This window comes from Leucoraja erinacea, chromosome 18, assembly GCF_028641065.1.
Source record: "Leucoraja erinacea ecotype New England chromosome 18, Leri_hhj_1, whole genome shotgun sequence".
NCBI classification, from domain to species: Eukaryota; Metazoa; Chordata; class Chondrichthyes; order Rajiformes; family Rajidae; genus Leucoraja; species Leucoraja erinaceus.
Window position 1 is genome coordinate 4,412,371 of NC_073394.1, and position 24,169 is coordinate 4,436,539.

At 46.4% G+C, this 24,169-nt stretch overlaps 1 protein-coding gene across 1 annotated transcript in view; it reads right to left on the minus strand.

Annotated features, from left to right (window-relative positions):
* prmt3 (protein arginine methyltransferase 3) overlaps nt 1–18,851 on the minus strand; it is a 140,881-nt gene extending 122,030 nt beyond the window's left edge. Inside the window, exons 1-6 of the mRNA XM_055649177.1 lie at nt 18,763–18,851; nt 16,935–17,058; nt 11,555–11,637; nt 8,134–8,183; nt 6,529–6,631; nt 1,575–1,746 (exon numbers count right to left, since the gene is read on the minus strand). Of these exons, the coding sequence (XP_055505152.1) occupies nt 1,575–1,746; nt 6,529–6,631; nt 8,134–8,183; nt 11,555–11,637; nt 16,935–17,058; nt 18,763–18,766 (536 nt within the window). The 5' untranslated portion in view covers nt 18,767–18,851. The remainder of the gene's footprint in view (nt 1–1,574; nt 1,747–6,528; nt 6,632–8,133; nt 8,184–11,554; nt 11,638–16,934; nt 17,059–18,762) is intronic.
* Between the last annotated feature and the right edge of the window lie 5,318 nt (nt 18,852–24,169).

Sequence of the window (24,169 nt, forward strand, 5' to 3'; positions counted from 1 at the left end):
ATTTAAGGCCATTATTATTTGGCTGGCAGCGCGGCAGCACAAAGGATTTGCAAATGTTATTTGCAGCTGAAGCAGCTGTTCACGGAGCTCTCGTTACAATACAACAGCCACTGCGAAATTAAATTGCAGTTTAAAGTCCCATTCCAGTTTTGCAGCCATAAACTGCAGTATATATAAACTCCCATGTTTGATATACGAACTATAACAACACGGCACGGTGGCGCAGCGGTAGAGTTGCTGCCCTACAGCGCCGGAGACCCGGGTTCCATCGACACTACGCGTGCCGTCTGTACAGAGTTTGTACGTTGTCCCCGTGACTCTCATGGGTTTTATCATGAGTATTGCGTACAGTTTTGGTCTCCAAATCTGAGGAAGGACATTATTGCCATAGAGGGAGTGCAGAGAAGGTTCACCACACTGATTCCTGGGATGTCAGGACTGTCTTATGAAGAAAGACTGGATAGACTTGGTTTATACTCTCTAGAATTTAGGAGATTGAGAGGGGATCTTATAGAAACTTACAAAATTCTTAAGGGGTTGGACAGGCTAGATGCAGGAAGATTGCTCCCGATGTTGGGGAAATCCAGGACAAGGGGTCACAGCTTAAGGATAAGGGGGAAATCCTTTAAAACCGAGATGAGAAGAACTTTTTTCACACAGAGAGTGGTGAATCTCTGGAACTCTCTGCCACAGAGGGTAGTTGAGGCCAGTTCATTGGCTATATTTAAGAGGGAGTTAGATGTGGCCCTTGTGGCTAAGGGGATCAGAGGGTATGGAGAGAAGGCAGGTACGGGATACTGAGTTGGATGATCAGCCATGATCATATTGAATGGCGGTGCAGGCTCGAAGGGCCCTGAATGGCCTACTCCTGCACCTAATTTCTATGTTTCTATGTTTCTCCAGGTGCTCTGGTTTCCTCCCACACTCCAAAGACGTACAGGTTTGAATGTTAATTGGCTTTGGTAAAGTTGTAGAATTGTCCCTAGTGTGTAGGATAGTGTCAATGCACGGGGATTGTCGCTAGTGTGTAGGATAGTGCTAGCGTACGGGGTGATCGCTGGGCGTCGCGGATGTTGGTGAAAACAAGTTTCCCATTTAGGTTCAGAGATACAGCGTGGAAACAGGCCGTTCAGCCCATCGAGTCTGCGCTGACCAATGATCCCCGTACACTAGTTCTAGACGTTAGAACTAGTTTAGACTTTAGAGATACAGCGCGGAAACAGTCCCTTCAGCCCACAGAGTCCGCGCCGACCAGCGATCACCCCGTACACTAGCACTATCCTACACACTAGGGATAATTTACAATTTTTTATCGAAGACAATAAATAAAGCTACAAACTTGCACGTCTTTGGAGTGTGGGAGGAAACCGGAGCACCTGGAGAAAACCCACGTGGTCACAGGGAGAACGTACAAACTTGTACAGATAGCACCTCAAGCCAGGACTGAACTCAGATCTCTGGTACTGCGAGGCAGTAACTCTACCGCTGCGCCACCGTGACCTCCTTTCCTTTAGCTCTCCTTGTTCACCACCTCTACGTTCAAAGTATATTTTCGTTACAAAAACTTCCCTCACCTCATTTTATGTAGGTCTTCCATCACCCTTTCTACAGCAGCTCCAGCTTGCTCAGCCCTCTTCTCTGCTTCCTCAAGGCGATGGCAGCGGGCGGCTTCGACGGATCTTTCATTTTGACCTTCCTCTGGTGGGCAGGGTTGCCTCTCCAGATCCTCCCAGATCTCATCAACATCTGCGAAGGGAAGACCCATTGAGCTGTGCCGTTCACCAGCCACCGTTCCCACTGTCGTTGGAAGGGAGCACGGAGACCGCACGTGGCCCACAGCGGTGGAGGGCGCCATTGCCGTGCTTGGCCAGGCCGACAGACCTTCATGGTCAGGACACAATCTCCCTGCACTTACAACAACTGGGACTTAGCAAACCGGTGACTCTGTACACTGTCTCAGTGTACGACTGCTACACACTTGTACTGTATCTGAAATGCTGATCTAAGGTAGACAAAAGTGCTGGAGAAATTCAGCGGGTGAGGCAGCATCTATGGAGCGAAGGAATAGGTGACGTTTCGGGTCGAGACCCTCTTCAGTCTGCTTATGCACAATGATAGGTAGACACAAAATGCTGGAGTAACTCAGCGGGTGAGGCAGCATCTATGGAGAGAAGGAATTGGCGACGTTTCGGGTCGAGCATGGACTGGGTGGGCCGAAGAACCTGTTTCCGCGCTGTATCTCTAAACTAAACTACACATTTGGACAGATAAATGGATAGAACTAGTTTAGAGGGCTGCAGGCCAAATGCACGCAAACGGGACTAGCCCAGTATGCCAACTTGGTCAGCATCGACCAGGTGGGCCAAAGGGCCTGGTTCCATGCTGTGTCACTTTATGACTGTGATTAATTTTTCATTAATGTCTCCAATCACGCCTTATATCCAATACGTTACACTATAATATACCATTATACTATAAATACATTTTAAACTAAATTAATTATTTATCCAACACCTGGAATATAATGCCCTAATGTTTAGTTTAGAGATACAGTGCAGAAACAGGCCCTTTGCCCTACCGAGTCGAAAACGAATGTCATGTTGGCCTTTATAACAAGAGTATAGGAGCAAAGTGGTCCTTCTGCAGTTGTGTGGGGCCCTAGTGAGACCACACCTGGAGTACTGTGTGCAGTTTTGGTCCCCTAATTTGAGGAAGGACATTCTTGCTATTGAGTGAGTGCAGCGTAGGTTTACACGGTTAATTCCCGGGATGGCGGGACTGTTTTATGCTGAGAGAATGGAGCAGCCGGGCTTGTACACTCTGGAGTTTAGAAGGATGAGAGGGGATCTTATTGAATCATATAAGATTATTAAGGGTTTGGACATGCTAGAGGCAGGAACCATGTTCCCGATGTTGGGGGAGGCCAGAACCAGGGCCCACTGTTTAAGAATAAGGGGTAAGCCATTTAGAACGGAGACGAGGAAACACTTTTTCACAAAGAGAGTTGTGAATCTGTGGAATTCTCTGTCTCAAAGGGAGGTGGAGGCCGGTTCTCTGGATACATTCAAGAGAGAGCTAGATAGGGCTCTTAAAGATAGCGTAGTCAGGGGATATGGGGAGAATGCAGGAACGGGGTACTGATTGTGGATGATCAGCCATGATCACATTGAATGGCAGTGCTGGCTCGAAGGGCCGAATGGCCTACTCCTGCACCTATTGTCTATTGAGTCCACACCTACCAGAGATTCCCGTACGGTAACACTATCCTACACACTCTCGGGACATTTTACAATTTGTACCAATTCCCAATAACCTACAAACCTGCTTTGGAATGTGGGAGGAAATAGGAGCACCCGGAGAAAACCCACACGATTACAGGGAGAACATGCGAACTCCGTACAGGCAGCACCGGTGGCCAGGATCGAACCCGGGCCCCTGGCGCTGTAAGGGAGCAACTCTACCGCTGCGCCACCGTGCCGCTCAACTGGGTACGGTTTACGTGTGGCCATAAACTGGGCACGCATTTTTGGAACATCCAGTTATCACAGTGAATATAATTGCATCATCCACCAAACGTGGTCTGTCAATATAATTTGTGAAATTAGTGTTAATTATCCCATCTGGAAGTTTGGCACGATACGGGGCCACAACATGGTTTATGGGATGCCCCGCACTGCTATCAGGCAACTGTGGCCACAGCTGGTGGAGGTGCTGAGACCTGGGTTCGATCCTGAGCTTGGCAGCTCTGTGTGGAGTTTGCAGGTTCTCCCTGTGACCGCGTGGGTTTTCTCGGGTTGCTCCGGTCTCCTCCCACATCCCAAACACGTGCGGGTTTTGTAGGTTAATTGGCTTCTGTAAAACTGGCCCAATTGTCAGTGGTTCTTAACCTTTTTGGCACAAGTACACATATAGACAATAGATAATAGGTGCAGGAGTAGGCCATTCGGCCCTTCGATCCAGCACCGCCATTCAATGTGATCATGGCTGATCATCCCCAATCAGTACCCCGTTCCTGCCTTCTCCCCATATTCCCCGACTCCAATATATATATATATATATTTTTTTTTTTTTGCTTTTTTTTTGTTTATTTTATTAGAAGTTAATACAGTACAAAACAGTACAGTGGAACCTAATTTTAGGTGCCAACTAAGAAACCAACCTCCCTTCTCTGCCTCAGAGGGCAGTGGAGGCCAGTCATCTGAATGCTTTCATGAGAGAGCTAGATAGGGCTCTTAAAAATAGCGGAGTCAGGAGATATGGGGAGAAGGCAGGAACGGGGTACTGATTGGGGATGATCAGCCATGATCACATTGAATGGCGGTGCTGGCTCGAAGGGCCAAATGGCCTACTCCTGCACGTCTATTGTCTATTGACTCCATCTACACCTCACGCTGCCTCGGCAAGGCAAGCAGCATAATCAAGGACCAATCTCACCCCGGTCACTCCCTCTCCTCCCCTCTCCCATCAGGTGTGAAAACACACACCTCCAGATTCAGGGACAGTTTCTGTTATCAGGCAACGTAACTGTCCAATCACCAACTAGAGAGCGGTCCTGACCTCCCATCTACCTCATTGAAGACCCTTGGACTATCTACAATTGGACTTTACCTTGCACTAAACATTAATCCCTTTGTCCTGTATCTGTACACTGTGGACGGCATGGTTGTAATCACGTTTCATCTTTCCTCCGACTGGATAGCACGCAACAAAAACGTTTCACCGCAGCTCGGTTCACGTGACAATAAACTAGACTGAACTAAATGTCAGTTAGACGCTATCTCAGATGCTTTGAACAGTCAAACTACTCGATCAAATCAAAACATCACCCACTGCAGTAGAGACATCTCAAACACAGGCAAAGGCAGCAACACGACAAAGCAATGAATCTGAAATGTTACATTAATCATTTTTTGACATATTTTTCAGAACACTTTACATCCACATTCTTGGTAGATTACAGGGGCACAAGATATCTATTTCCAAGTGTAGATACAAGGAGCTGCAGATGTTAGGTTACAAAGAATGACAATTGTACAGGGTAGACAAAAGTGCTGGAGAAACTCAGCGGGTGAGGCAGCATCTATGGAGCGAAGGAAATAGGCAACGTTTTGGGCAGAAACGTTGCCCATTTCCTTCGCTCCATAGATGCTGCTGCACCCGCCGAGTTTCTCCAGCACTTTTGTCTACCTTCGATTTTCCAGCATCTGCAGTTCCTTCTTAAACACAGTTGTACAGGGCCCTAGTGAGACTACACCTGGAGTATCGTGTGCAATTTTGGTCTCCAAATTTGAGGAAGGACATTCTTGCTATTGAGGGAGTGCAGCATAGGTTCACCAGGTTAATTCCCGGGGTGGCGGGACTGTCATATGTTGATAGAATGGAGCGGCTGGGCTTGTATACACTGGAATTTAGAAGGATAAGAGGGGATCTTATTGAAACATATAAGATCATTAAGGGTTTGGACACGCTGGAGGCAGGAAACATGTTGGGGAAGTCCAGAACCAGGGGCCACAGTTTAAGAATAAGGGGTAAGCCATTTAGAACGGAGATGAGGAAACCTTTTTCACACAGATGGTTGTGAATCTGTGGAATTCTTTGCCTCAGAAGGCAGTGGAGGCCAATTCTCTGGATGCTTTCAAGAGAGTTAGATAGAGCTGTTAAAGATAGCGGAGTCAGGGGATATGGGGCGAAGGCAGGAACGGGGTACTGATTGTGGATGATCAGCCATGATCACATTGAATGGCGGTGCTGGCTCCTCCACCTATTGTCTTTTGGCACAAAGTGCTGGAGAAACTCAGCAGGTCAAGCAGCATCTCTAGAGGACATGGGTAGGTGGCGTTTTGGGTCAGGAACCTTCTTCCACATTTCAGGATGGGGAAGAATGGTCCCGGTTTGAAATGTCACCTTTCCATGTTCTCTCTCGAGATGGAAACCAGGAACTACGGCACTTTGTGTCCTGTTATGCACACCAGCGATCTGCAGTTCATTGTGTCGACATTTTGACTGCTCCGCTACAAAGTTTTCTCAAGATAGGCCTACATTGAAGAAGTTCTCCTCCAGAGTTGCTGCCTGACCCACTGGGTAACTCTAGCACTATGCATCTGTTTAAAGTATCTATTTCCAACTAAAGCAGCCATTGGGAAAAAAAAAAACATGTTTCTCCAGTTTTAGTCTTTAGTTTTAGAAATACAGCATGGAAACAGGCCCTTCAGCCCACCTAGTTCGCACCGATCAGCCATCCCCGTACATCGACACTATCCTACACACACCAGGGACATTTTTGTTACCAAAGCCAATTAACCAACAAACCTGTACATCTTTGGAGTGTGGGAGGAAACTAAAGATCTCGGAGAAAACCCACGCTGTTACGGGGAGATCGTGTACAAACAATTTTTTTCCCCCAACCAATTTCAAATTAGGCTACTCATTACAAAACCCCTTTTTAAAATCCATAGCTTCTGCAATTGGGTGGCTTTGTGCGTCAAAGTCAATTTTGATGCAATTCAAAAGAAGAAAGAGTAACTATACCAAACTGGAGTAATGGATCATCAGTGGACGATGGTTTCATATACTCTTCCTTGTCCCAAGGACATTCGCCATCAATCGACATAAACAATTCTGCAGGAGGATTCTGTGCGGAACAGAAGTGATATTCTCCTTATTTAATTTTGTTAACTGCATTGTAAACTTCTAAAAAAAAAAGTTACAGTAAAGGGCCTGTCCTACGAGCATGCGACCTGCATTCGGCAAGCGTGACCAAACCGGAAGCGGGGGCCGCGTGGAGGTCAAGTGAGCGACGTGAAGTTCGAGCGAAGTCCGCGGGAAGTTTGCGCGTGACGTACGGCTTCAAGACGCTGCGCACGCCTGGCGAGACGGTGGGTACGGTGTCGAGGCGGCTGCGGGCCGGCAGGAATTCTGTGTTGCCGCGCGGAATTCTTGAACACGGGCGGTTTTTCGGAGCCCCGCGCGATGCCGGGACCAGCTCCGCACAACTCTATACGGCTCCAGCGATCGAAGTGGGACCAGCCCGCGAGGCCGTACGGCTCAAGCGACGACGTTAGGTCGCGCTTGCCGCATGGAGTTGCATGCTCGTTGGACAGGCCCTTTAAGTTTTTTCACTTAAAATTAAATGTCATACTTGATACTCCAAAATGTGATACTTGATACTCCAATTCTACATCGTGATTTCCCCGGATGAAATTATTTTGTCAATTTTATGTCAACAAAATAGCAATTAAAATCTAAAGAAGACAAAACAAAGTGCTAGAGTAACTCAGCGGGTCAGGCAACATCTCTGGAGTACATGGGTAGGCGCCGTTTCTGGTCAGGAACCTTCTACAGACTCTCAAGGGTCTCGATCCGAAACATCAACTATTCATTCTCTCCAGAGATGCTGCCTGACCCGCTGAATTACTCCAGCATTTTGTGTCAATCTTCGGTGTCAACCAGCATTGCAGTTCCTGCCTAGAGCACTGAGAAACGTAGAAAATAGGTGCAGGAGGAGGCCATTTGGCCCTTCGAGCCAGCAACAGCCATTCATGGTGATCATGGCTGATCATCCACAATCAGTAACCCGTGCCTGCCTTCTCCCCATATCCCTTGATTCCCCTAGCCCCGAGAGCTCTATCTAACTTTTTTTAATTAATCCAGTGAATTGGCCTCCACTGCCCTCTGTGGCAGAGAATTCCACAAATTCACAACTCTCTGGCTGATTCATAACTCACTTGGTTTCCTTTTTTTTTTGTAAAGCAGCATCTGCAGTTCATAGCGTCCACAATGTACAGCGAAGAATCAGGCCCTTCAGCCCATCGAGTCTGCGCCGGCCAGAGATCACGCTGTATACTATCCTACACACTCGGGACAATTTACAATTTGCAGCCAAGCCAGTTAGCATAAAGGTGTACATCTTTGGAGTGTGGGAAGCAACTGGAGCGCCCGGAGAAAAGGCATGCTGTCACAGGGAGAACGTACAAACTGATGGATTTAGATTGGCCAAATTTTCTGAATATATTCAATTGAAATCAAGTTTTATGTGACTCCCCACGCAATGGCATAACACTAAACTTTGTGTAAAAGAATAAAAAGTTCGAAGAGAGTGAAATCCCCGGATTAACAAGAAAGAAAGAAACTTACTGTGATTCTAATAAAGTTGACCAGCTTGATGTACCTATAACAATCAAGGCCTGTAAAACAAGGAAGGAATATTAGAATCGCCACCTCTTTCCGCCTTCCGCAGAGACCGTTCCCTCCGCAACTCCCTGGTTAACTCACCCCTTCCCACCCTTCCCACCCCCTCCCCAAGTACAGGTGCACAACCTTTTATCCGGTGTTCCGGAAACCGAAAAACTCCGAAAACCGGCCATTTTTTCCAGATGTCGTCTGCGCACCAAAGCTCGCGTTTGGCGCCAAACTTGACCCGAAACGACCCACGGTCAACCCAGGTCTGTACTACTGCAGCGGCTGCCTCCTCCCCGGAGACCGGGAGACACTTAAACATCTGTAAATCATTGCTTAAATGTTAGTCAGTTAGTTTGGAGGGCTTTTATGTGAAGGGGAGGTGAAGGGGTAAACTTTAATTCTTAGTCCCCTACCTGGTCGGAGAGGCGGGGAGCGGGCAATGCCTTACCGGGTCGCCGTGCAGTAAGCTCCGCAGCGCTGTGGCCGGTGGGGCTGCGGGCGGCGCCGGTTGTAGCTCCGACCCCGGCAACTCTACCCCTGGCTGCGAGGCGCTCCAAATACAGCACGGCCCGCGGCCGGACGCCCCAGCTCCACGAATGTCGGGAGTCAGCGGCGTCGCAGCGCTGGGATACCAGCGGGGAGCGGGCAATGCCTTACCGGGTCGCCGTGCGGCAAGCTCCGGAGCGCTGTGGCCGCCGACTCCCAACGTTCGCGGAGCTGGGGCTGCGGACGTCCGGCCGCGGGCCGCGCTGGATTTGGTGCCGCGCAGCCAGGGGTAGAGTTGCCGGGGTCAGAGCTTCAACCGGCGCCGCCCGCGGCCGGACAGAGCCCCCAGCTCCGCGAGGTTGGAAGTCGCCGACCAGGTAGGGGACTAAGAATTAAAGTTTCCCCCTTCACCCCTACTCCACCACCACCACATAAAATCCCTCCAAACTAACTGACTAACATTTATGCAATGATTCTCCCGGTCTCCGGGGAGGAGGCAGCTGCTCCAGACTTTTCAAGCCGCCCGCGCTACCTACCTAATCTACGCTAAAAATCTTCCATTCGGAAATCCGAAAATGTCCGAAATCCGACAAGTGTCTGGTCCCAAGGCTTTCGGATAAAAGGTTGTGCACCTGTACCTTCACCTGCAACCGCAGAAGATGCAACACCTGTTACTATACCTCCCCCCTCGACTCTGTCCAGGGACCCCGGGTGACAGTCCTTTCAGGTTAGGCAGAGGTTCACTTGCACCTCCTCCAACCTCATCTACTGTATCCGTTATTCAAGATGTGGACTCTTGTACATCGGCGAGACCAAACGCAGACTGGGCCATCGTTTTGCGGAACACCTTTGCTCAGCCCGCGTGAACCAACCTGATCTCCCAGTACTTGGACACTTGAATTCTCCTTCCCATTCCCACACAGACCTTTCTGTCCTCAGTCTCCCCCATTGTCAGAGTGAGGCTAAACGCAAATTGGAGGAACAGCATCTCATATTTCGCTTGGGCAGCTTACAGCCCAGTGGTATGAATATTGAATTCTCTCACTTCAGGCAGCCCCGGCATTCCCCCTCTCTCTCTCTCTATCCCTCCCACACCCAAGTCACACCAGCTTCTCATTTTCACCCTACACACAGCTAACAATGGCACATTGAGTGGTGGATCTCTGGAATTCTCTGCCACAGAAGGTAGTTGAGGCCACAGTTCATTGGCTATATTTAAGAGGGAGTTAGATGTGGCCCTTGTGGCTAAAGGGATCAGGGGGTATGGAGAGAAGGCAGGTACAGGATACCGAGTTGGATGATCAGCCATGATCATATTGAATGGCGGTGCTGGCTCGAAGGGCCGAATGGCCTCCTCCTGCACCTATGTTTTATGTTTCTATGTTTCCTTTATCATCGTCACATTTTTACAAATCTTTCATTCATTGTTCTTTGTCTCTGACCAACATGCCCCATCTACACTAGTCCCACCTACCTACGTTTGGCAAATATCCCTCCAAACCTGTCCTATCCATCTACCTGTCTAACTGTTGCTTAAATGTTGGAATAGTCCCAGCCTCAACTACCTCCTCTGGCAGCTTGTTCCATACACCCACCACCCTTTGTGTGAAAAGGGTACCCCTCAGATTCCCATTAAATCTTTTTCTCTATGTCCTCTAGTTATGGATTCCCCTACTCTGGGCAAGAGACTCTGTGCATCTACCCGATCTACCCGCAAAAACAGGAAAGCAGACTATTATCTAAATGGTGGCCGACTAGGAAAAGGGGAGATGCAGCGAGACCTGGGTGTCATGGTACACCAGTCATTGAAAGTAGGCATGCAGGTGCAGCAGGCAGTGAAGAAAGCAAATGGTATGTTAGCTTTCATAGTAAAAAGGATTTGAGTATAGGAGCAGGGAGGTTCTACTGCAGTTGTACAGGGTCTTGGTGAGACCACAACTGGAGTATTGCGTACAGTTTTGGTCTCCAAATCTGAGGAAGGACATTATTGCCATAGAGGGAATGCAGAGAAGGTTCACCAGACTGATTCCTGGGATGTCAGGACTGTCTTATGAAGAAAGACTGGATAGACTTGGTTTATACTCTCTAGAATTTAGGAGATTGAGAGGGGATCTTATAGAAACTTACAAAATTCTTAAGGGGTTGGACAGGCTAGATGCAGGAAGATTGTTCCCGATGTTAGGGAAGTCCAGGACAAGGGGTCACAGCTTAAGGATAAGGGGGAAATCCTTTAAAACGGAGATGAGAAGAACTTTTTTCACACAGAGAGTGGTGAATCTCTGGAACTCTCTGCCACAGAGGGTAGTCGAGGCCAGTTCATTGGCTATATTTAAGAGGGAGTTAGATGTGGCCCTTGTGGCTAAGGGGTTCAGAGGGTATGGAGAGAAGGCAGGTACGGGATACTGAGTTGGATGATCAGCCATGATCATATTGAATGGTGGTGCAGGCTCGAAGGGCCGAATGGCCTACTCCTGCACCTAATTTCTATGTTTCTATTCCTCTCATCCCCACGTTAGAGGCAGTAAACATGTTCCTGATGTTGGGGGAGTCCAGAACCAAGGGCCACTGTTGAAGAATAAGGGGTAAGCCATTTAAACGGAGATTTTCTCACAGAGAGTTGTGAGTCTGTGGAATTCTCTGCCTCAGACGGCAGTGGAGGCAGGTTCTCTGGATACTTTCAAGAGAGAGCTGGATAGGGCTCTTAAAGATAGCGGAGTCAGGGGATATGGGGAGAAGGCAGGAACGGGGTACTGATTGGGGATGATCAGATCACATTGAATGGTGGTGCTGGCTCGAAGGGCCGAATGGCCTACTCCTGCACCTATTGTCTATCGTCTATTTAGCAAAATATGATAAATTCACACCGTATCAAAAGTGAATATGAACTCACCATGTTTGTGAACAATTTGGTTAATATTAAACTGATGCTCCGATGTACAATGACAAAACGTATCTTGAACAGATTGGAATAACCTGGAGATTAATAAATATAACATGTAATAAATTAAATTAATAACAAAAGTAAATAAAATTTATTAAAAAGGAATTCCACTACCTAGTTTTTATATGAAACTCTTCAAACAGAGGTTAATAGCACTAATATATAATATTGAATGTCATATATAATGGCCCAAATACAATACACAGTACAATATTTTTATTCATTGTCATTTGAACTTCAAATGAGGCTCAAATGAAACTGTTTCTACAGCCATACAAAAAGAAACAATTTCTACAGACACAAAAACTATTTAATTCACACAGACATCCATCAGAGTGAATCTCCTCCTCACTGTGATGGAAGGCAAAGTCTTTTCTCTCCCCTGTGTTCCATTACTGAGGCATATAGTATAGAAACAGGCCCTTCGGCCCAACTTGCCCATGCCAACCCGGAGAGCCTATCTACGCTAGTCGCACCTGCCAGGTTTGGCCCATATCCCTCTAAACCTGTCCTATCCAAGCACCTGTCCAATTGTCTTATAAATGTTGCTTTGGTACCCGCCTCAAATACCTCCACATGGCTGGCCGAGCTGACTTGCATCAGTCTTCCTGTGTGATTTTATAAAGTGTTCAAATAGGCCTAAACAAGGCAGCAGGATGGCACAGCAGTAGAGTTGCTGCCTTACAGCACCAGAGACCCAGGTTCGATCCTGACTACAGGTGCTGTCTGTACGGTGTTTATACCTTCTCCCCATGGGTTTTATGAACAAAAACATCTATTCCTCTAATCTCTAATACTTGAAAAGTCAGGATTCATAAGGTCATAAGAATTGGGCCATTCAGTCCATCAGGTCTACTGTGCCATTCAATCATGGCCGATATATCCATCCATCTCAACCCCATTCTCCCTGACACCAGTATGATTCGAGAACCTATCCATCTCCACCTTAAATATGCCCATCAATATGGCCTCCACAGCCATTTGTGGCAAAGAATTCCACCGATTCATCACCCTCTGACTACAGAAATTCCTCCTCATCTCCTTTCTAAAGGTACGTCCTTTTATTCTGGTATTGTGGCCTCTGGACCTAGACTCTTCCACCAGTGGCAACATTAGACAATGGACAATAGGTGCAGTAGTAGGCCATTTGGCCCTTCGAGCCAGCACTGCCGTTCAATGTGATCATGGCTGATCATCCCCAATCAGTACCTCGTTCCTACCTTCTCCCCATATCCCCTGACTCCGCTATTTTTAAGAGCCCTGTCTAGCTCTCTCTTGAAAGTATCCAGAGAACCTGCCTCCACAGCCCTCTGAGGTAGAGAATTCCACAGACTCACCACACTGTGAGAAAAAGTGTTTCCTCGTCTCCGTTCTAAGTGGCTTACCCCTTATTCTTAAACTGTGGCCCCTGGTTCTGGACTCCCCCAACATCGGGAACATGTTTCCTGCCTCTAGTGTGTCCAAGCCCTTAACAATCTTTCTCTCCACATCCACTCTATCCAGTCCAGCGAGTGGGTTGGGGCAGGAGAATGGGGTTGAGAGGGAAAGATAGATCAGCCATGATTGAACGGCAGGGTAGACTCCATGGGCCAAATGGCCTAATTCTGCTCCTAGAACATATGAACTGATGCATCTGTGCCGGCTAGAATGCTTTCCATGTCTAAATTCACCACGAGCCACAAAGGTAGACTCTAAAAGGGGAATCATTTGAATGGAAGATTCGCTCATCCGAACATCATTTCAGAATATCAAAGAGGTTTTGCGTCACAGGTGGGAATTGCAATACTTGACTGCTTCAAGGGGTAGTTGTGTTTCACTGATGCCACTACATCAAGGAAGCCAGAAGAGACAGCAATCACCTTGCTCTTGGTTTCGCTAATGACCCAGAAATTGTACCGACAGATGGAGGTTATAGAACGCCAGGGGAACAACATAATCATCCTTTTAACAAGACAGGAGAGAGGAGTGATTAAAAACAAGAGCAAAATGTGTAACTTCAAATAGGCTAAATTCAATGAAATGCGGGGCAGATTAGAAATTAGAAATTAGGTGCAGGAGTAGGCCATTCGGCCCTTCAATATGATCATGGCTGATCATCCAACTCAGTATCCCGTACCTGCCTTCGCTCCATACCCCCTGATCCCCTTAGCCACAAGGGCCCCATCTAACTCCCTCTTAAATATAGCCAATGAACTGGCCTCAACTACCCTCTGTGGCAGAGAGTTCCAGAGATTCACCACTCTCTGTGTGAAAAAAGTTCTTCTCATCTCGTTTTTAAAGGATTTCCCCCTTATCCTTAAGCTGTGACCCCTTGTCCTGGACTTCCCTGACATCGGGAACAATCTTCCTGCATCTAGTGTCCAACCCCTTAAGAATTTTGTAAGTTTCTATAAGATCCCCTATCAATGTCCTAAATTCTAGAGAGTATAAACCAAGTCTATCCAGTCTTTCTTCATAAGAGTCCTGACATCCCAGGAATCAATCTGGTGAACCTTCTCTGCACTCCCTCTATGGCAATAATGTCCTTCCTCAGATTTGGAGACCAAAACTGTACGCTGTGGTCTCACCAAGCCCTGTACAACTGCAGTAGAACCTCCCTGCTCCTATACTCAAATCCTTTTGCAATGAAAGCTAACATACCATCGCTTTCTTTACTGCCTGCTGCACCTGCATGCCTACCTTCAATGACTGGTGTACCATGACACCCAGGTCTCGCTGCATCTCCCCCTTTCCCATATGATAATATGGATTGGGTGGGGGAGGGGAAATGGGGTGGGGGCTCGTTTTAACAGTGGGTGCGCGGCGGCACGGTGGCGCAGCAGTAGAATTGCTGCCTCTCAGATACAGAGACCCAGGTTCGATCCCGACCACGGGTGCTGTCTGTGCGGAGTTTGTACGTTCTCCCTGTGACCTGCGTGGATTTTGCCCGGGATCTCCGTTTCCCCCCCACAATCCAAAAACGTGCAGGTTTGTAGGTTAATTGGCTTGGTAAATGTAAAAGTTGTCCCTAGTGGGTGTAGGAGAGTGTTAATGTGCGGGGATCGCTGGTCGGCACGGACCCAGTGGGCCGAAGGGCCTGTTTCCACGCTGTATCTCTAAACTAAATCTTTCCTCGTAACACACTTAACAAATTCCACCCCATCCACACCCTTAATCCCTATGTCAACCCCCGTCAATGTTAGGGATGGTCAAATCAGCATCTTGTTTTTTTAGTTCCGACGGTGTAGCCTCAATACACGATTCCCCTGTGTGTTATGATGTGTGTTATAATTTGTTTGGTTGTTTTGAGGATGTTCCGCGAGCATTGCCACTTTCATTTCAGAATTAAAGGACATTCTCGTATGAAGGAGATGAGGAATTTCTTTAAACTTGACTTGACTTGACTTGACTTGACTTGAGAATGTCCTCTTCCGATGTAGTGGACTGTATCCAGTGCAAAGGATGTGGGGAGGATGTTTCCACTAGTGGGAGAGTCGAAGACTAGAGGTCATAGCCTCAGAATTAAAGGACGTTCTTTTAGGAAGGAGATGAGGAATTTCTTTAGTCAGAGGGTGGTGAATCTGTGGAATTCTTTGCCACAGAAGAATGTGGAGGCCATGTCAGTGGACATATTTAAGGCAGAGATAGATAGATTCTTGATTAGTACGGGTGTCAGGGGTTATGGGGGGAAGACAGGAGAATGGGGTTAGGAGGGAGAGATAGATCAGCCATGACTGAATGGCGGAGTTCGGTTAGAGTCATTAATGTTTATATTTATGCCGGTGCAATTCGAAAGAATTAAAAAATAAAGACACAGAGTGGTGGGGTAAAAGATGGATAGACAATCTTTCCGGTCTTCAAAAGATAATGTATTTATAAGGCAGAAATATTCCTGCCCTCACCACGGTCACAATCAGTCTGAAGACGGGTCCGAACCTGAAACGTCACCTACGATACGATAGAACTTTATTTATCCCAGGAGGGAAATTGATCTGCCAACAGTTATAATACACAAGACGAGACTAAGTGGGACCCGTTGGGTCCCAAGTTCACACGGGAGGGCTGGTCCCCGACGCAATATTCCACCTCTCCACTAATTCCAATATTGGTGGCCAGTGGGGGGGGGGGGGGGGGGGCTTTCTGGAGTGCTGGTATGGGTTCTTGGGGTGGTAGCTCAGTCCCTCAAGCCTGATCTGCTGGCAGCTCACTCACGGCTGGTGGGCTGGCAATTGACTCATGACTATTCCTTGAAATTCCATTTCAAGCAGGGTGCAAGGCCACCAAATTCAAATCCATGTTCCTCCCATTTCAAGCAGGGCGCAAGGCCACCATAAAACCACATAAAACATCAAACTCACAGTTCAGTAGACATTCAGTGTGTTCAGTTCAGTTCATTGTTCAGTGTTCAGTGTTCAGTTCATTCACAGCTCAGACAGAGTCTGAGACAGATCATGCAGAGACTGAGCCACACCCATACTTCCTGGTTTTATAACCCCTCCCACCGGAAAAGGTGTGGCTTTCATGGCGTGATTGACAGGAGAGAAATTCTCAACATTTTTTAAACACTAATAACACTTTTATTTTTCATGATGGGAAGAATTTTCTGCACCTCCTCAGCGGAGGGGGACTGAGTAAGATGGCCAAAAAATCACAGCCGTAAGTGGTAGCGTTTTATCAAAAATCAATATACAGTGGAAACAGGAAGTAAGTGTATTTGCAGTAGTGCCTTTCAACTTCAAGCCAATGCACCCAAGCCACCATTTGCAGTATGTAGTGCCTTTCAACTTTAAGCCAAAGCACCCAAGCCACCATTTGCAGTAAGTAGTGCCTTTCAACTTCATGCCACCATTTGCACTTCAATGCACCCACACCACCATGTGCAGTAAGTAATGCCTTTCAACTTCATGCTACCATTTGCAGTGAGTAGTGCCTTTCAACTTCAAGCCAAAGCACCCAAACAACCATTTGCAGGCAGCGTCTTTTTACTTCAAACAAACCATATTTTCATTTTCAAACCACATTAAGGGGACTCACAATTGTGTAGACATTTGTTCAGTGTTGTTCAGAGCTCAGAGAGACGTGACCCTTGGCTTCATCCACCTTGCAGAGACTGAGTGAGGCACACCACTTCCTGGTTTTATAGTCCCTCCCCCTCCCTTATTGATTGGGGACGATCAGCCATGATCACAATGAATGGTGGTGCTGGCTTGAAGGGCCGAATGGCCGCCTCCTGCACCTATTTTCTATGTTTCTATGTTGCAATTCAAATTGCAACTCTTCAGATTGCAATTCTAATTGATAACAAATACACATATTGAAAAGCATTAGAATTACCAAAAAAAAAACTCACCTGTCGCAAAATAGACAGCGCACTTGTAATTTGCTTTTGCCATTACCTTCTTCATCCCAGTCCCACCACGCTTCATCAGCAACATCCAAGAGTTCGGGGTAGTCATCAGTCTCATTCTCTTGATCTGCCAGGAAAGAGACAGGAAAAGCTGTAACAAAGGTAGACACAACATGCTGGAGAAATTCAGCGGGTGAGGCAGCATCTATGGAGCGAAGGAATTGGCGACCTTTCGGGTCAAGGCCCTTCTGCAGTTCTTAAATTCGATTTTACCAGCATCTGCAGTTCTTTCTTAAGCTGTAACAAAGGTTGCGAGGTTGAATTACAGGGGGAAGTATGGGAAAAATAAAGTACAGATACAGGACAAATGGTGTAACCTGAATAATGTTTAGTGCAAGATAAAGTCCAGTAAAGTTCTGATCAAAGATAGTCGGAGAGAGACTCCCAATGAGGTAGATGGTACTTCAGGATTGCTCTCACGTTGTTGGTAGAATGGTTAGAGACCAGTCCTGAACTGTGAAGAGCAAACAGAGAGACAACAGGACAGAATAGACGCTAGTATGGACAACAAGTTTTGGTCTCCGAATCTGAGGAAAGACATTCTTGCCATAGAGGGAGTACAGAGAAGGTTCACCGGACTGATTCCTGGGATGTCAGGACTTTCATATGAAGAAAGACCGGATAGAGTAGACTTGGTTTGTACTCGCTAGAATTTAGAAGATTGAGGGGGGATCTTATAGAAATGTACAAAATTCTTAAGGGGTTGGACAGGCTAGATGCAGGAAGATTGTTTCCGATGTTGGGGAAGTCCAGAACAAGGGGTCACAGTTTAAGGATAAGGGAGAAATTTTTTAGGACCGAAATGAGGAAAACATTTTTCACAGAGAGAGTGGTGAATCTCTGGAATTCTCTGCCACAGAAGGTAGTTGAGACCAGTTCATTGGCTATATTTAAGAGGGAGTTAGATGTGGCCCTTGTGGCTAAAGGGATCAGGGGGTATGGAGAGAAGGCAGGTACAGGATACTGAGTTGGATGATCAGCCATGATCATATTGAATGGCGGTGCAGGCTCGAAGGGCCGAATGGCCTACTCCTGCACCTATTTTATATGTTTCTAACTGGGCAGCAGAGCTTCGGATACACAGCTGGTAGATTTACTGCCTCACAGCGCCAGAGTCCCAGGTTCGATCCTGACCTCGGGTGCTGTATGTGCGGGATTTGCATGCTCTCTGGAGAACATGTATATGGTGACGTTTCGGGTTTGGACCCTTCTTCAGACCCGAAATGTCATCCATGCACGTTCTCCAGAGATGCTGCCTGACTCGATGAGTAGCTCTAGCACTTTTTTTGTGTGCAAACATGCACCTGCAGTTCCTTATGTGTCCCACACAAAATGCTGGAGTGACAAAGCGGTTCAGGGGAGCACATCTCTGCTGAAAAAACTTCAGTTAAAACATATAAGGCTGTATTATTTTCTGTTATAACTGCAAGGTATGCATTTTGTTCAAACTATGTTTGAATGACAATGAAGGAAAGTTTACAAGCTGCGAAAGGAATTCTTGCAGCCGGGAATACAATTAATTGTCTGTAGAATTATCAATACAGCAATTGTCTGCGGTGGTCTACAGCTCTGAATGAAGAATGCAGAGAATAGGGGGGCAGTGTAGGAAGGAACCGCAGATACTGTTTTTCACCGAGGACACACACAAAATACCGGTGATAGACACAAAAGTGAAATGTCACAGGGAATAATGCGAGGTCGCGACTCGAGAAATTGCTACATTATTGCCCCGCTCCCGTTGATACAACGCGGTCAATTTCATTCATCTCACCCATGCTCGATCTGCAAGGCTCGTCTGAAACCAAAGATCTCTGTCTCACTCGCTCGCTATATCCACTTCCAGGTCAGTGGGATGGTTCAATTGGAGGAAATAGGAAGTATTATGTAGATTTTTTTTTTGTCACACAAATCCCTGCCTACAGATCTCTGCAAAGCTCTCAATATTCACATGGTATCGAACGCTGCCGGCCGACGCATGGAGTCCCTGTTCATTTGTAACATTAAAATACTGCACCTTACAGTGTAATAAATGTCAAGGTTTGTTTTTTTGTTAGCTCCACCTGGTGCCATCACTTAGATTTGCAGTGATTCGTTTAAACAGGGAGGTTTGCATTTGCAAAGGGAGTTTGGAGTTTCGAGATGCAGCATTGAAACAGGCCCTTCGGCCCACCAAGCCCATGCCGGCTCATTGGTCACCCATTCACACTACTGCAGTGTTATCCCACATTCTATGTGACTAGTTCTATGTTATCCCCCTTGGAGTGATACAGCATGGAATAGAAACATAGAAATTAGGTGCAGGAGTAGGCCATTCGGCCCTTCGAGCCTGCACCGCCATTCAATATGATCATGGCTGATCATCCAACTCAGTATCCCGTACCTGCCTTCTCTCCATACCCCCTGATCCCCTAAAGCCCTTCGGCTCACCGAAGAATAAAGCCTTGGAGTGATCACATGGAAAACAGGCCGTTCACCCACTACTCCATGCTTTCTATTGATCACCCACCAATGTTTTTACTATGATATGACTTTATTGTTCTATACATTACAGTGAAACCCTGCTTGGACTCAGTGCATACATACAATTAGCACAAAAAACAAGAAACAGAAAAAACAAAAAACAGAAGGGAGATGGGGGGTGGAATAGGTGCACACATTCTGCGGCGCTACATACATATATACATATATACAGATGGAAGTCCGTGTTGGGCGGTGTAGTCAGTGCATGTGTGAATTTGAATTTATAGTAGATATAATTCTCGGAAAGCAACTATTCCTGAGTCTGTTTGTCCTGAATTTGATGCACCTATAGCGCCTTCCAGAGGGCAGCAGGTCGAACAGTCCAAACGCAGGATGGGAGCTGTCTTTGATGATCTTCTTTGCCTGTTACCTGCAATGTACCATTTCATCGACAGGGAGACACTGGATGAGATGGGTTTGTTTTCCTTGGTGCAGAGGGGGCACCAGATTGAGGTGTACAGAATAATGGAGTATGTAGTTGGGGTAGATAAGAGAGAAACTTGTCCCTTTGGACGAGGTGGGTTCAATAGAGCGAAGGAAATAGGCAACGTTTCGGGCCGAAACCCTTCTTCAATAGTTCAATTGGGTTCAATAGATACTGGTTATAAGAGTTATACAGCATGGAATCAGACCCTTCAGCCCAACTCTCTCATGTTCTTGGTTCTTGGTTTCTTGGTCCAAAATATTCCAAATGGAATTGAAACTGGAGGTGGTGAAGGGAGGGCTTAAGCCAGAAAGGGTTATTGGGAAGAAAGAGCTACTTTAAATTTAGTTGCATCTGGTTGGGTAACTATAGTTGGGTGGAGATTATTCCATGCTTTAATTGTGCGGGGGGAAGAACAAATTGCTGTACACATCTGGCTTTGTAGCTGGGATCACAAATTGGATCGAATGCCCTCGTCTGCTCCTAATTGGTTTGGGTATGGTGTAGGTCTTGTAGTCTATGTCGAGCTGACCATTTAACATTTTGTGAAAACAGGTCAAACGGTGAGCTTCACGTCTGTCTTGGAGAGGGTTCCACCCCAGAGAATTCAGAGGTTTGGTGACCATCTACATGAGTCCCACCTGCCTACATTTGGGCCATATCCTTTCCATGTACCTGTCCAAATGTCTTTTAAATGCTGTTATAACTCCTGCCCCAACTACCTCATCTGGCAGCTCGTTCCATATACCCACCATTCTGAGTGTGAAAAAGTTGCCTCTCAAGTTCTTATTAAGTCTTGTCCCTCTCACCTTAAACATATGTCCTCTGGTTTTTCATTCCCCAACAACTGGGTAAAAGACTGTGCATTCACCTTATCTATTCCCCTCCTGGTTTTGTATACAGTGCACTCAGAAAGTATTCAGACCCCTTCACTTTTTCCACATTTTGTTACATTACAGCCTTATTCTAAAATGGATTAAATTATTTTTTTGTAATTGTCAATCTATACACAATACCCCATAATAAAAAGAAAAAAAAGGTGTTTAGAACTTTTTGCAAAATAATTAAAAATAAATAACTGAAATATCATTTACATAAGTATTCAGACCCTTTGTTGAGGCACCTTTGGCAGCGATTACAGCCTCAAGTCTTCTTGGGTATGATGCTACAAGCTTGGCACACCTGTATTTGGGTAATTTCTCCCATTCTTCTCTGCAGATCCTCTCAAGCTCTGTCAGGTTGGATGGGGAGCAACAACGCACAGCTATCTTCAGGTCCCTCCAGTGATATTCGATCAGGTTCAAGTCCGGGCTCTGGCTGGGCCACTCAAGGACATTCACAGACTTGTCACGAAGCCACTCCTGCGTTGTCTCGGCTGTGTGCTTAGGGTCGTCGTCCTGTTGGAAGGTGAACCTCCACCCCAGTTTGAGGTCCAGAACACTCTGGAGCAGGTTTTCATCAAGGATCTCTCTGTACTTTGCTCCGTTCATCTATCCCTCGATCCTGACTAGTCTCCCAGTTCCTGTCGCCGAAAAACATCCCCACAGCACGATGCTGCCACCACCATGCTTCACTGTAGGTATGGTATTGGCCAGGTGATGAGCGGTGCCTGGTTTCTTCCAGACACGACGCTTGGCATTTAGGCCAAAGAGTTCAATCTTGGTTTCATCTGACCAGAGAATCTTGTTTAGGTGCCTTTTGGCAAACTCCAAGCGGGCTGTCATGTTCCTTTTACTGAGGAGTGGCTTCCGTCTGGCCACTCTACCATAAAGGCTTGATTGGTGGTGTGCTGCAGATATAGTTGTCCTTCTGGAAGTTTCTCCCATCTCCACAGAGGAACTCTGGAGCTCTGTCAGTGTGACCATCGGGTTCTTGGTCACCTCCCTGATCAAGGCCCTTCTCCCCTGATTGCTCAGTTTGGCCGGGCGGCCAGCACTATGAAGAGTCCTGATGGTTTCAAAGTTATTCCATTTAAGAATAACGGAGGCCACAGTGCTCTTTGGGACCTGCAATGCTGCAGAAATTGTTTTATACCCATCCCCAGATCTGTGTCTCGACACAATCCTGTCTCGGAGGTCTACGGACAATTCCTTCGTCTTCATGGCTTGTTTTTTGCTCTGACACACTGTCAACTGTGGGACCTGATATAGACAGGTGTGTGCCTTTCCAAATCATGTCCAATCAATTTAATTTACCACTTGTGGACTCCAATCAAGTTGTAGAAACATCTCCAGGATAATCAATGGAAACAGGATGGACCGGTTCAAGTTTGAGTGTCATAGCAAAGGGTCTAAATACTTATGTAAATGTGATATTTCAGTTATTACTTTTTAATTAGTTTGTAAAAATGCCTAAACACCTGTTTACGCTTTTTTGTTATGAGGTATTGTGTGTAGATTGATGATAAAAAAAAAAGAATTTAATCCATTTTAGAATAAGGCTGTAACGTAACAACATTTGGAAAAGGTGAAGGGGTCTGAATACTTTCTGAATGCACTGTGCTTCTATACGATTTCCCCCTCAGCTTCCTGCACCCAAAGAAAGTCCTAACCTGCTTAACATCTCCCCACAGTTCAAATCTCAACACTCGTAAATCTTTTAAATTTCGTAAATCACTCGTAAATGTCCAGTTTAATAGCAGGGTGTCCAAGTCTGAACAGTCCTCAAAATGTGGCCTGACTAACATCTTGTATAACTGTAACATGACATCACATCTTCTATACTAAAGAATTTTGAAGAAGGGTCCCAACCTGAAACGTCACCTAATCATGTTCTCCAGAGATGCTGCCTGACCTGGAGTTACTCCAGCACTTTAGTCTTTTTTTTGTAAACCAACATCTACAGTTCCCTGTGTCGAGCAGAAATAGGCCATTGGAGTATTGTTAAAATATGCTAATATTCCAAACTATAATAACTAAATCTTGACCTCAAGTACGTTGGGGGGGGGGGGGAGTCCAGAACCAGGGGCCATAGTTTAAGAATAAGGGATAAGCCATTTAGAACGGAGATGAAGAAAAACGTTTCATTGTCCTATTATTGTCTATAGTATACTATGTGTCCAAACAATGCCAAAGTGACAGGACTTTTGTTTGGTGGTCAGTTTTCAGCACATGTTCCAGACATAAAATAGCCAGGAAACCTTTCCAAATTATTTAATTCTGTGGTGGAGAAAGTAAGTCTTTAACTCAGCAGGTCAGACAGCATCTCTGGAGAAAAGGAATGGGTGATGTTTTGGCTCTGAAGAAGGGCCTCGACCCGAAGCATCACCCATTCCTTCTCTCCAGAGATGCCGCCTGTCCCGCTGAGTTGCTCCAGCTTTTTGTGTCTATCTTCGGTTTAAACCAGCATCTGCAGTTCCTCCTTGCACAAGCCTTTAACCTGTCTGCATTATCGCTAACATTACCCACTTCCAACTGTCTCAGGACCCAGTGCTGCCCTCTGCTGCTAATGGTGCCCAATGCAGGCAACTCAAGTGGACTTGTACACTGCAAAGGCCAGGAAGCGAGCAGGTAAGACCATCTCTAACCCCTCTCACCCTGACCAGAAACTCTTTGAATCACTTCCCTCTGGAAGGCGGCTCCGGACTGTCAAAGCCGCCACAGCTGGACATAAAAACAGCTTTTTTCCATGAGCAGTAGCTCTACTCAATAACCAAAAGATTGTTAAGGGCTTGGACACACTAGAGGCAGGACACATGTTCCCAATATTGGGGGAGTCCAGAACCAGGGGCCACAGTTTAAGAATAAGGAGTAAGCCTTTTAGAACGGAGACGATTAAACACTTTTTCTCACAGAGAGTGGTGAGTCTGTGGAATTCTCTGCCTCAGAGGGCGGTGGAGGCAGGTTCTCTGGATGCTTTCAAGAGAGAGCTAGATAGGGCTCTTAAAAATAGCGGAGTCAGGGGATATGAGAAGGCAGGAACGGGGTACTGATTGGGGAAGATCAGCCATGATCACATTGAATGGCTCGAATGACCTACTCCTGCAACTATTGTCTAAATGTCTGTGTGCCTCCTTTTGCTCTGGTATTTTATTTCATTCACATGTTTAAACTATAATGTTTTATTCTTAATGTTTTATTCTTAATGGTTTACTGTATGTGGTGTTGTTATTTGCGAGCGGAGCACCAAGGCACATTCCTTGTATGTGTACATACTTGGCCAATAAACGTATTCATTCGTTCATCAGCCGTTACAATTGCTCAACTCTTAGGCAATCTCTATTCAGACAGCAGCA